At 42.7% G+C, this 12,795-nt stretch overlaps 1 protein-coding gene across 7 annotated transcripts in view; it reads left to right on the forward strand.

Moving 5' to 3' along the window:
• Positions 1-1,518: 1,518 nt before the first annotated feature.
• cmc2 (C-x(9)-C motif containing 2) overlaps positions 1,519-12,795 on the forward strand; it is a 45,721-nt gene continuing 34,444 nt past the window's right edge. For 2 of the 7 annotated variants that reach the window (XR_005943561.1, XM_041191942.1), the window contains exons 1-4: positions 1,574-1,610; positions 8,216-8,375; positions 8,893-9,047; positions 11,896-11,967. Coding sequence is in view for 6 of the 7 variants with exons in the window: in XM_041191942.1 (XP_041047876.1) it covers positions 8,967-9,047; positions 11,896-11,967 (153 nt within the window). In the remaining variant the exon portion in view is untranslated. Of the gene's footprint in view, positions 1,611-6,676; positions 6,695-6,726; positions 6,821-8,215; positions 8,376-8,892; positions 9,048-11,895; positions 11,968-12,795 lie in introns of those variants that run through there. The other 5 variants (XM_041191946.1, XM_041191943.1, XM_041191944.1 and 2 more) reach the window with 5 other exon arrangements.

Genomic DNA, 12,795 nt, shown 5'->3' on the forward strand with positions numbered 1-12,795 from the left:
GATTGCTGTGAGCAGCCCTGCAGAAAGCTCACAGGGACAACTTTTAACATTTCACGTTACCAGATTTAAAAATATTGAAAATGGAGAAAACGGCTGTTTGAGTAATGAGTATCTTTGGGTAATGAGGCTTTTTGCTTTCAAATTGGCATAGGAAGGCAATGCATCTCAAGGATGGATGTGTTGGCCAACCAATGGCTGGTGCGTGGGGGCAAGTCATCTGGTGAAACTTCCAGCAATACATTTAAGCACAGTTGACAACCCTAAATGTTCTCCACAGATGCTGCCTGACCTGCTGAATATTTCCAGCACTTTTTCATTTTGGTCCAAAAATTTGGTGGGCAGCAGAGCTCAATGCTGGGTATCAATGAATAGTGAAAGGGGAAAAAAAAGTTGTTATTCTTCTTAGCTAACAGAAAATAAAGAAATTAACTAGTTACCTCAGTTAAAAATCCAGTAAGGTTTAAGTAAAGTCTCCTTATGTGATTTGTCAAATTTAATCCCATATATATAAATAAAGGTAAAATATCATTTATATAGCTACTTCACAACCTGTTGACGTCTCAAAGTCATTTACAGCCAATGAAGTGGGTTTTGAAGTGTAGCCACTATTGTAAATGAGAAAATTCAGCAGCAAATCATCCCAAGGTGCTTTACAAGAAAATAATTCAATTAAATTTGACTTTGAATCACATAAGGGTACTAGTGGCAGTCTTCCATCTCGTAAAATGATTGTGGGTTTTGATCTATGGATATTCATGGCTGCTGGGCAGACTAAGGTCTGGAGTGCATAGTGCATACAGGAAATTAAGTTCGAATTTCCTAAGTGTTTCCATTAGTTTTATTATATTCTGAAGTTAATTATTTGTGCCCTTTTTCTAAAAAGGGGCATTTATCACTTAATTGATTCCAATTAAGGATTTAATAAATGAAGAAATTGGAGCAAGATTAGGCCATATAGGTTCCTTTAAACTTTGTCCTTGGTTTTACAGCTGACCTGAATTAGGGGCTGTGCCTGATTTATCCCAATTTTGTTGATTTGGTTTTCATTTAAAAGATTATTAGGCCATATAGTCCCTCGGCTCTGCTGTTCCATTCAATATTACAGCTAATTGATCATCCTAATTGGTAGCCATAAAGAACACAAATGTTCCCTCAGAACTAAATTTTCTTTGTACAAAAACAGAATTACCTGGAAAAACTCAGCAGGTCTGGCAGCATCGGCGGAGAAGAAAAGAGTTTACGCTTCGATTCCTCATGACCCTTCCACAGAACTGAGTTTTTCCAGGTAATTCTGTTTTTGTTTGGGATTTCCAGCATCCGCAGTTTTTTTGTTTTTATCTCTTTCAATTTTCTTTGTGTTTGATGTGTCTGGCCCTTTAAACTCTCACTCTTTGCCCATTGACAGCTGTCAGTTCCTGCTCCACAGCTCCCGCCTCCCCTATTCGCTTATTGGTTTAGTTCGGAGGCACCCGCCCGCTTATTGGAGGTTTCTATTTGACTGGCGCTGGAATGGGATTATCTGAATGGTCCGTTCCCTTGTCAATCACAAACAAATCGTTACTTCCTGCCATGCAGTTACACAAGGTTCTGAGAACAGCTGGAGAAAGAAGGTGAGTGCTGTAGCGATAATACATTAGACCTTGGGAGTTATAAGTAAACTCGTCTTAAAATGACTAGAAGTTATAAATAAAATTAGACGCTGAGATCCTAAGGCACCAGGAATTATAGGTGTAAATGCAGAAATTAATGTATTCCTATCTGTATGACCTGAGTTTTGTCTAGTGCCCCAGAAAGATTTTATACAAAATTAACTGCTAATTTATCACATTGTTATGTACGGGTGGTGTATCGCGTATCGCGGCTGCTCCATTGACTTATGTAACAATGATAACTACATTTAGCTGTAGCTAGGTGCTAGTACTTATTGCCTCTTGAGTCAGAAGGTCATGGGGTTGTAATTTCAAACACATTCCAGTTGGATAGGGTTTCTGCTTTGGGTGCAGTCGGGAAACTGGATGTAAATTATGCTGATTTTATCTAGTAAATCTTATGGTTCAAGTTTCTGCCCAAGCCCATATATGCAAAATTACAAATATGAGTTTTTCCATGAACTGATGCTATCAGTTGGTGTGATAGAATAACAGTTTGTTTAAGTATTTAAGAATGGTAACCTCATGCAATTTTTTTTTGTTCTCAGGATGTGGGTGTCGCTGGCTAGGCCAGCTTTGAAACCCATCCCTAATTGCCTTTGAGAAGGTGGTGGTGATCTGCCTTCTTGAACTGCTGAAGTCTGTGGTGTAGGTTCATGCACAGTGCTGTTAAGAAGGGAGTTCCAGGATTTTGACCCAGTGACAGTGGAGGAACAGTGATATTCTAGTTCCATGTCAGAACGGTGTGTGACTTGAAGGGAAGCTTCCAGTTGGTGGTGTTCTCATGTGCCTTCTGCCCTTGTCCTTCCAGTGGTAGAGGTTGTAGGTTTGGAAAGTGCAAAGTAGTCTTGGTGAGTTGCTGCAGTGCATCTTGCAGATGGTACTGTGTGGTGGATGGAGTACTAATCAAATGGGAGATCTTGGATGGTGTCAAGCTTTTTGAATGTTGGAGCTGCACTCATCCAGGTATTCCATCACACTCCTGACTTGTGCTTTGTAGATGGTCGACAGGCTTTGGGAGTCAGGAGGTTAGTTACATTTCACAGAATTCCCAGCCTCTGACCTACTCTTGTAGCCACAGTATTTCTATGGCTGGTCCAGTTCAGTTTCTGGTCTTGGGGTAACACCCAAGATGTTGATTGTGGGAGATTCAGTGATGGTAATGCCATTGAATGTTAAGGGGAGATGGTCATTGTTGGCACTTGCGTGACTTGGATGTTCCTTGCCATTTATCAGCCCAAACCTGAATGTTGTCCAGGTCTTGTTGCACGTGCGCATGACTGCTTCAGTATCTGAGGAGTTGCAGATGGTGCTGAATACTGTTCAATAAGCAGTGAACATCCCCACTTTTGACCTCTTACGATGGAGGGAAACTTGTTGATGAGCAGCTGAAGATGATTGAGTAGTGTCTGCAGTGATGCCCTTGAACTGAGTTGTTGGCCTCCAACAACCACACCTATCTTCCTTGTGCTCGGAATGACTCCAACCAGTGGAGAGTTTTCCCCTGATTCCCATTCACTTCATTTTTGCTCCTCAATGCCACACTCGATCAAATGCTGCCTTTATGTCAAGGGCAGTTACTCTTGCCTCACCTCTGGAATTCCACTCCTTTGTCCATGTTTGGACCGGGGCTATAATGAGGGGCGGTGGTGGTATGGCCCTGACCGAACTCAGAGTGCACATCGGTGAGCATGTTACTGCTGAGTAAGTGAAAGGGAGTTCAAGCACCCTCTGATCTCGCAGTGACCACATGACACAAGTTTCTTTCAGCGGTTTTATTCAAGCATGCAGGGGAAAATGTATCCATACGAGATCGGTACAAGCTCCCCGAATGATTACATTCCCTTGCAGTTATACTTTTCCCTTATCTTCCTCTATTTGCATGCACCAATGATCAATGTCTACATGTTTTAACCTCGTTACAGGACCCAATCATTTACACATACACAATTAGTTTGTTAGTTCTATCCTATTATCTTTGAGACACTCATACATGATTATATTATCCACTGCTGTTCAATGTATACACACAGACTTGACTCTTATCTGGTCCAGACGATGACTTGTGGTTTATCAAAAGCTAACTCTTTGTCCATAAGGCCATAAGACATAGGAGCAGAAATTATGCCATTCGGCCCGTCGAGTCTGCTCCGCCATTCAATCATGGCTGATAAGTTTCTCAACCCCATTCTCCCGCCTTCTCCCCGTAGCCTTTGATCCCCTTACCAATCAAGAACCTGTCTATCTCGGTCTTAAATGCACTCAATGACCTGACCTCCACAGCCTACTGTGGCAATGAATTCCATAGATTCACCACTCTCTGGCTAAAGAAGTTTCTCCTCATCTCTGTTCTAAAAGGTCTTCCCTTTACTCTGAGGTTATGCCCTCGGGTCCTAGTGTCTCCTACTAATGGAAACATCTTCCCCACGTCCACTCTATCCAGGCCTTTCAGTATTGTCAATCAGATCCCCCCTCATCCTTCTAAACTCCATCGAGTATAGACCCAGAGTCCTCAAATGTTCCTCGTATGTTAAGCCTTTCATTCCTGGGATCATTCTTGTGAAACTCCACTGGACCCTCTCCAGGGTCAGAACATCCTTCCTGAGATATGGTGCCCAAAATTACTCACAATATTCTAAATGTGGTCTGACCAGAGCCTTATAAAGCCTCAGCAGCACATCCCTGCTTTTATGTAAAAAGATTGTATTTGGTTTTTAATCCTTTCACCTCCCCCTTCAGTCCCCCCTTTTGGCCCTTGGCAAGGCCCAAGGTGGCCAATTACCGGCATTGAGAGTTCCTTCTTTGTCCTTCGGATGGCCAGTCATCCAAACTTCTGGAGGAATCCTAAACTGCCGAGCTATACAAACTGACCTCTCCTCTAGTCCCTTTAACTCCTTTCCCCACGCGTGCGGTGGACACTGGAACATATCTTTGGATATTACGCGGTTACCCTTTAAGATTCACTGTTGACAGTAACACGCAGGCAAATGATCCAAACCAATACTGCTAGGCTGAAGATCGTCATTGCTATTTGGAGGATTTCCCACCAATTGATCAAGCGCAATGAGGTAGCACAGGCTGAGGCAGACCCAGCTAACTTAGTTGCAGATTTAACAGCCAGGTCCACCTGGACGTGTCCCCTCCTAACTTGGTCCTTGGATGTGCGAGTGTATTGATGTGCTAGGTTTGTGGCCTGTACCATGGCCAGTTGTGCTATCTTGTCTGGGGTCTCATCGGTAAATTCTGCATCATCCCACCAGGGCCTAAATGCGTATCCTGTTTGTCCTGGTAGGTGGAAATCTCCTAATGTTAGGGAGTCAGTGATTTGTATACAAAAACTGGAGTTCACTGAACACCTTAGACCTCCAAAAACCATTTTGTCTTCACTGGTCATAAAACACCATTGTGTCGGGACATTTGGACTGCCTTGAAGGCTTCCTGGATGGGAGACATCTCGAGGATAATTCTGTTGTTGTTAGTCAGGGGCTCTAGGGTACAGCAAGGACACACAATGTAACTTTGATTCCGTAAAAACAGTCCTTGGTACTCATACAAATTGAGGAGTTGACGTAGGCAAGGTACCCATGGGATCCTGCTCGGTAAACCCACCCAACTCTCTCTACACCCCAGGGATTCAAATCGATAGCTATCGTGGAAGGAGGTTTTTGGGTAGTATTCTTGGGGCATTGTCATTAGAAATTTAATCACCCCGTCCTCTCCTCCACTCTGGGGTTGGGTGACTACAAGCTCTTGTCGTTCTGGGTGCAGGTTTATTAGATTCAATTGGGATATTGACTCAAACACATGTCTGGGGACAGTCCCAAACCTGGTGTCTTCTATATCTGATTTTAACCCTTCAATTAAATCTCGGGCCAACATGTCGCACGCCCTTCCCTGACTTTGAATCGGCAACGCCAATGAGCCCCTGGAGATGTCCAGGGTTTCCAATAGCCCCTCCACTTATATACTAAGCTGTTAAAGCATATTCTGTCCCATATGCGTTATACCGCAGTCCTTTAGCTGCTTCAGTAGCTATTTGTGACGAATAATTATTTAATTCATAGAACTAAGCAGAGTTTACCACTGAATTCGCACTTCCAAAGAGACTTCCTATATCCCCCAACAGGCTCCTATCCGTCTTCCCTGCTTTCTTGCCCTGGGGTAATTCAAGCCTTGTAATCCCCAATGATCTGTTCTAACCAATATTTAGCCCATTTAATCGAGTTTCGGTGATTTCTACATGGTCCCTGTAAGGCTGTTGCTAAACCTGTGAGGTTGTACATCACCTCCAATGATGTCATGCAACAGGGGCTTGGCCTTTCCGATCCTAACTACTCTGTCTGGAGGGGGGTTTGTCATCTCAGGGCAACTAGTTGGCTTTTGATATCTACAAGTACTCGGTTTAAAACAATGTGTATCATAACAATCATGTAAACTATGACATGTTTACATGTTTCTTGACAGTATTGTCCCTCGAGACCAGGTTCCCAAATGAAGGGAGGTAGGTTTGTCCATCCGGCGATTGTATTAATCTCTTGATACACCCAAATGTTTGTTGGTGAAAAACTGGTAGGGGGCACAGGCATTCCATATCCGCCATATCACTAGCCCAGTCCTGTCATTTTGTCATAAATCCCAGTTATTGTTCCTCCGCCACTTGTGTCTGTGCTTATGCTCTGAGATATTACTGGGCGAGATATTACTGGGCGAGATTATCCCGCTGGGTTGTTTCCTCGAGTGCATTTGCCATCTTATCATTGTTCTTGCCCTTGGGTAGGTATCACCACCCCATGAAGTTCCCTTTGGTACATTCGAGTGGTGTTGGCCAGACCGGCTGCCCTGGTGCTGATAAACGTAAATTACTCTTACAACCTTTTGTGTTGTTACGTGTGGGGTCCAGTTTCCAATTGTTATTTTGATGTGTTTGTGTAGTGACTTGATCTGTAATCCAGGTGTTGGTCTTCCTTATCCATTCCCCAATTTCTCCTCAGGGGAGTAGTATCTATTGTCCGGGGTGGAGGCAGATGTTGTTGTTGACGTTAACGGTCAGTACCCCCCATGCCAGCACTGACATGCCCAAGGCCGGGATCGTAGACCTGTGGGGACATTAACATTGGCTCCCGTTGTCCAGGTTACCGCTTGGTGATTCCTCATAAATCTTTCAACTATGTGTAATGCCTCCATTTACCTCTCATTTTCATATCTACAAATGTGCATGTATAACCTGTCATAATTACCTCGTATGGTCCATGCCACCTAGGGGCAAACCTGTTTGCTCTGGATTCACCTTGACCATAATCTTATTCCCCACTTGGGGGGGTCCGATGTTGCTCTTTGGATTTGCCTGTTTCCATATCCTTAATCACCTGTCAGTCTCTGACTTCCTTCCTTAACTCATGCAATTGCTTACTTATTTCTCTCACATAGTCTCACATCCTTCCTTTTAGTGGTCCTACATCCCTCTCTCCTACTATGATTCCCTCGGGTAACTGCATTGCCCTCCTTGTTATTAGTTCAAATGGGGTGAACCCAGTGGTCCTGCTTGGGGTTGTCCTAAGGCGCATCAGAATATTGCCCAACACTGTTGCCCAGCTGTTCCATGCCTCTTGAATTGCTTTTGCTATTGATGTTTTAAGTTTGGTTCATCCTTTCCAGCATCCCTGAGGCTCTGTGGGTGGTAGGGAATGTGGAATTTCTGTTTAATCTCCATAAGTTTACACGTTTCTTTAATGACTCTTCCTGTGAAATGAGTTCCCTGATCTGAATCCATCTGGGCAGACGCCCCAACTCCTTCCAGTCCACTATCTCCCGTTGCTGTCCCACATCGGACCTCAATTCCTTAAGCTGTCCACACAACTCACCATGCACCTTCTTATCCTATCTTTCAATGGCTCAGTATCTTCACTTCCAGTGGTGATTCTCTCTGGGAGCCTCTTAACTCTGCCTGTCATCATGGTGTTAATCCTGTGGTCTTACTTTTTGTAGTTCGCAGGCACATTATTATAGTCAGTAATACATCTATTTAGCCTTTTTCCAACTTTCCCTTTACCTGTATCCATCTTGTGGTAAATTGTTGTTCCCTTTACCTGTATCCATCTTGTGGTAAATTGTTGTTAAGTATTATTTCCCCTTACCCTTCAATTACCTCAACTACAGATTCTGCATAGTTTTACCTCTTTTTTTTTCCCCTGACCATGATCATCCTAAGATTCTCTTGACATCAGTTTCTCTATTGTCTTGAGTGTTTGAAATGTTTCCTTACTCTTTAGGCCATATTAACTATTCTATCTCTCTGGTCCCAGTCGTCCTTCCACATATTCCCTTTCTCTGTTGGTGGCCCATGAGAGGAAGTAGATCTGTCACGGTGACCGGCGCAACTGGACTGAGAGATTTCTGTATTAGTTTGGCTTGTTATAGACACAGACTCAGATTGAGTACTGTAGCTTTGTCGCATTTATTGTTTGTCTGAGCTTTCCACCGCTCCTTAGAGGGTGTGGTGAATCGCACGGCTGCCAACCTTGCTTTTTGAGGTAACTTTAAACCCGAGGCCCTGTCTTCCCTTTCAGGTGACGTAAAAGGTCCAATAGCACTGTATTTCGAAGAGCAGAGGAGTTCTCCCCATGTCTTGACCGACATCATCAGCTGCACTAAAACGGATTACCAGGTCATCAACATCATCGTCGCTCTGTGGTAGCATAAATGCCACATTTCTCGACAGTAGAGCAGGTGGCCATATTTCAGAAGTAGTTCTTTGGCTGTAAAGCACTTTAGAGCATCCAGAGGTTGTGAAAGATGCTGTATAAATTCTAGTTTTTCATTTAAGAATTAATGTCTGCATAAATTGTGGCCTCCTTCTGTGCTGTAACCATTCTATAATTCTATGTATAAATAATTGTTACTGACAGACCTCTCGTGCTCTTGCTCCCAGCAAGCTGGAGGAATATTTGAAGCTTGATAGGAAGTGTGTGCAGCATGTCTAAAGAATTTTAAAATATTGTGCGTTTATAATGAATGCCCAAAATTGAATCGGGGTAAGCGAGCATTCTGAATGGGATGATTTATTTTCTTAAAGAAATTGTTCCCGTTGGAAGGAGCATTTGTCTTTCTGTCACCAGCCTGTCTTGCCTCGCTTGAGTAGTATTTGCTTGAGATGGTGTAAACAGGAGCAGTTTTGCTGATAATTTACAAGTTAGTGATTATAGTAGCATGTGTGCTGATTTTGTACATTAAATCTGATTTTCAGATACCAGTTTTTACCCTGGCTGTCTGCATTAAGGATCCCCTTCCAAGTTAGCAAAGAATAAACCATAACCGAACATGCATCCGGATCTATCACCGCACTTACATACGGAGGAATGCAACATTATCATTCAGCGTCTCAAACAGTGTCATAGAGAAGTATGAATTTAAAAACTTTAATTTCTGAAATGTCCATTTTAATGACTTCCTAGGCACCACTGCTGATTCTTTTTTTTGGGGGGCAAGGTTAAATCCAAATATTTTACTACTGTCTATTTTCCTTAGTGGCTTTTCTAGCAATCAAATAGATCATTGCGGTTTTACACAGTTTAACACTGAGATAATCTGGAGAAAGTGGACTGACATCTTTTGTTTTGCCAAGTGAAGGTTTGTATAACTTTGTCTTAACAAATAACCATTTGGTAGTGCAGACCTTGAGTATTGCTTTTTTTTTTAAAAAAAAAGACATGCTGTCAAAGCTTAATGTCTTGCACTCAGCAGGACAGTTTGCAAGAAAAACCAACAGTAAAGAGAACAACAGTTTATATTGCATGAGAAGAGAGGGCTGGTTGGTTGGTTGGCAAGTGGACACTGGTAGCCATTCAATACATTCATGGCTGATCTTGGTCTTGAACTCCACTTCCTTGCCCATTCCTCATTTCCCTTGATTCCCTGAGATCAAAAATCTGTCTATTCCAGCCCTAAATGTATTCAATGATGGAGCATCCACAACCCTCTGGGGCAGAGAATTCCAAGGATTCACACCTTTTTGAATGAAGATATTTCTCCTCATCTCAGCCCTGAATGATTGGCCCCTGTTATGGCACAGATGAGCGTAAATGCTAAGTTGCTCAAATCCCAGAGGGAAACTTGAGACGACTGCCACAACTATTTTTACAATTTGTATGCTTCGAGATGGGGGGGGGAGGGCTTTGAATTCAGTAGTAATAAGACCACTGAGCCTTATAGGCTTTTACAAAACTAGATTATATGTTTATTAATAAGAAATAATTTTAAGCAAATAACATATGCCTACAAATTACTACTATAATAACTTCTAAATCCCCTAATTCATCTGACTCCCAGTTACATCTCTGTTAAGACAACAGTAAGACACATAGATTTTAAAAGACCCAGGTGAAGAAACATGATACCTGAATAATCCAATTCAAAATGAGTTTTCTTAACTTCACTTTGCTGTAGACAGCAGCTTGAGACAGATACTGAAGGCTTTTCACAATTGTTAGATCTTAAAAGCCTGCCTTTACACACAGCCTTCTCTCCTATATACATATTTTCCCCTTTGAATGCAAATTCCCATTGTTTCACTATGCCTTTGGACTTTACCTCCCTGATCATAATTTATCATAATACTAAATTTCCCAGCAATCTTGGGGAAAAACAAACAGTTTCTGAACTTCACTTGGCTAGGTGACTCATTTCATCCCTCCTTTAAAAAAACAATCTACTCTGGTTTATTTAAAAACGCAAATATTCTTTTACACCTTACACTCTAAACTTCCCCCATGTTTACCGACCAACTTAACATTTCAAACCTAGCTTATCTTCTAATATAGCAAAGCCTTCAGACCAGCCAACTTTAATCCAATTAAGTTACACATGCGCGCATGCACACTATTTTACAATAAATTCCGAAAACATTGTATATCTTCCTGACAATCCCTTACCATGAGACTGTGACCCTGTATTTTAGATTTCTCGACCAGCAGAAGCAATTCCTCAGCATCTTCCCAATCAAGCCCCTTCAGAATCTTCTATGTTTCAATAAAATCACCTCTCATTCTTCTAAACTCCAGAGAATATAGGCACAATTTACTCAGCTTCTTATCATAGGGCAAACCTGTCATCCCAGGTACCAGTCTAGTGAAGCATTGCTGTACTGCCTGCAATGCAAGAACGTCCTTTCTTAAATGTGGAGACCAAAATTGCACACCGTTTTCCAGACGTGATCTCACCAAAACCCTGTACAACTCGAGCAAGACTCCTGTACACCAAACCCCCTTGCAATAAAGGCCAACATGCCCTGTGCTTTCCCAATTGCTTGAGGCACCTGCATGCTAATTTTCTGCTTTCCTTGTACGAACACACCCAAGTCTCTTTGAAAATCAACACTTGCAAATTTCTTGCCTTTTAAAAAAATATATTCTGCTTTTCCATTCTTACAACCAAAGTGAATAACTTCACACTTCCCTACATTACACTCCGTCTACCACCTTGTTGCCCACTCACTTAACCTGCCTATATCTCTCTGCAGCCTCCACCCCACAGTTTACCTTTCCACCTATCTTTGTACCATCAGCAAACTTAAATACATTGCTCTGAAGAAGTGTCATACGGACTCGAAACACTAACGCTGTTTCTCTCTGCATAGATGCTGCTAGACCTGCAGAGTTTTTCCAGCATTTTCTGTTTTTTGTTTCAGATTTCCAGCATCTGCAGTATTTTGCTTTTAAATAAATTACTCCGTCTCTCTTCAGTTAAGTCATTAATGTAGATTGTAACCCAACCACCTCTTGGTTTTTACTATTAATTTCCAAGTGATGTTCATGTCACTTGACACTTGAGTGATGGATTTAGCTAAGGAGCCACCCACCCACATCTAACCTTTAACTACTCAGCCACTTGCTGCAGTGCTGAGGCATTAGGAAGGATCATTAAGATCTTAAATCTATTTCCTGTGTAGCATTAAATCCGTGTAACTGCTAGTACCTTTACCAGAACTGAGACACACAATTTTTGATTTAATAATTATTTTTGAAGAAAATAAAAGGCAAGGTTTTATCCCATTCAAGAGCATCCACTTAGATTTTGGGCCCTATTTTAACTTTTCAAATTAAATGCAGTGTAGGGGACCTTAATGTCACGTGACAGGTCATACGTGATGGCATTGGCTCGCTACGGTAGTCTTGTCAAAGTGAATTCCCTTGCCTCTGCTAACTAGGATGACCAATGTTGTGACTTGCTATGTATCTTTTCACTTCGACAGCACAACTTCCTGAAGTTTGTTGGAAAATGTAACGATATTGATCGAGAGATGAGACGGTGCTTAGAAGTGGAGGTAAGGTACTGTTAAAAGTTGCAGATTTTGCAGTTTTGGTTGTTATTGGTACAGTACCACTTTTTAAGCACTTTTACTTCCTCGAACACACTGGTCCTCTTCTAGGCTTCTCCCCTGAGGGCTGTAGCCTCTTGTTTCATGCCTATTGCTGGGAAACATTTTGCTCCAGCTTGTGCCTTGATCTGTGTCTGAAGATTGAAAGTTCCCTCTCTGACAGCACCAGTGAGCTGCAACTTCCTGGTGTTTTACTTGATACATGATGACCAGCACATCAGTTGTCCTGTCTGCTCTTCCATCTCGCAGAGCGATGCTGCTCATCCACATACAGCAGGGCTTCCCAGACTCTGGGAGATGAGGAAACTTTGGAGTTGTGAGCTCAGACAGCAATAAAACTGGACTGATCAGACGGCATTGACCTAGGTATTGGAAACGACATTGGCGATCTCAGCCCCATCGACCCTGCAAAGTCCTCCTCACTAACATCTGGGGGCCGGTGCCAAAATTGGGAGAGCTGTCTCACAGACTAGTCAAGCAACAGCCTGACATAGTCATCCTCATGGAATGTCCCAGACACCACCATCACCGTCCCTGGGTATGTCCTGTCCCACTGGCAGGACAGACCCGGCAGAGGTGGCAGCACAGTGGTATACAGTCGGGAAGGAGTTGCCCTGGGAGTCCTCAATGTCGACTCCAGACCCCATGAAGCATTGGGTCAAACATGGGTAAGGAAACCTCCTGCTGATTACCATGTATCGCCCTCCCTCAGCTGTTGAATCATGTTGAACACTGCTTGGAGAAAGCACTGAGGGTGGCAAGGGTGCAGATGTA

The sequence above is a fragment of the Carcharodon carcharias genome, chromosome 7, assembly GCF_017639515.1.
Source record: "Carcharodon carcharias isolate sCarCar2 chromosome 7, sCarCar2.pri, whole genome shotgun sequence".
In the NCBI taxonomy this organism is placed as follows: Eukaryota; Metazoa; Chordata; class Chondrichthyes; order Lamniformes; family Lamnidae; genus Carcharodon; species Carcharodon carcharias.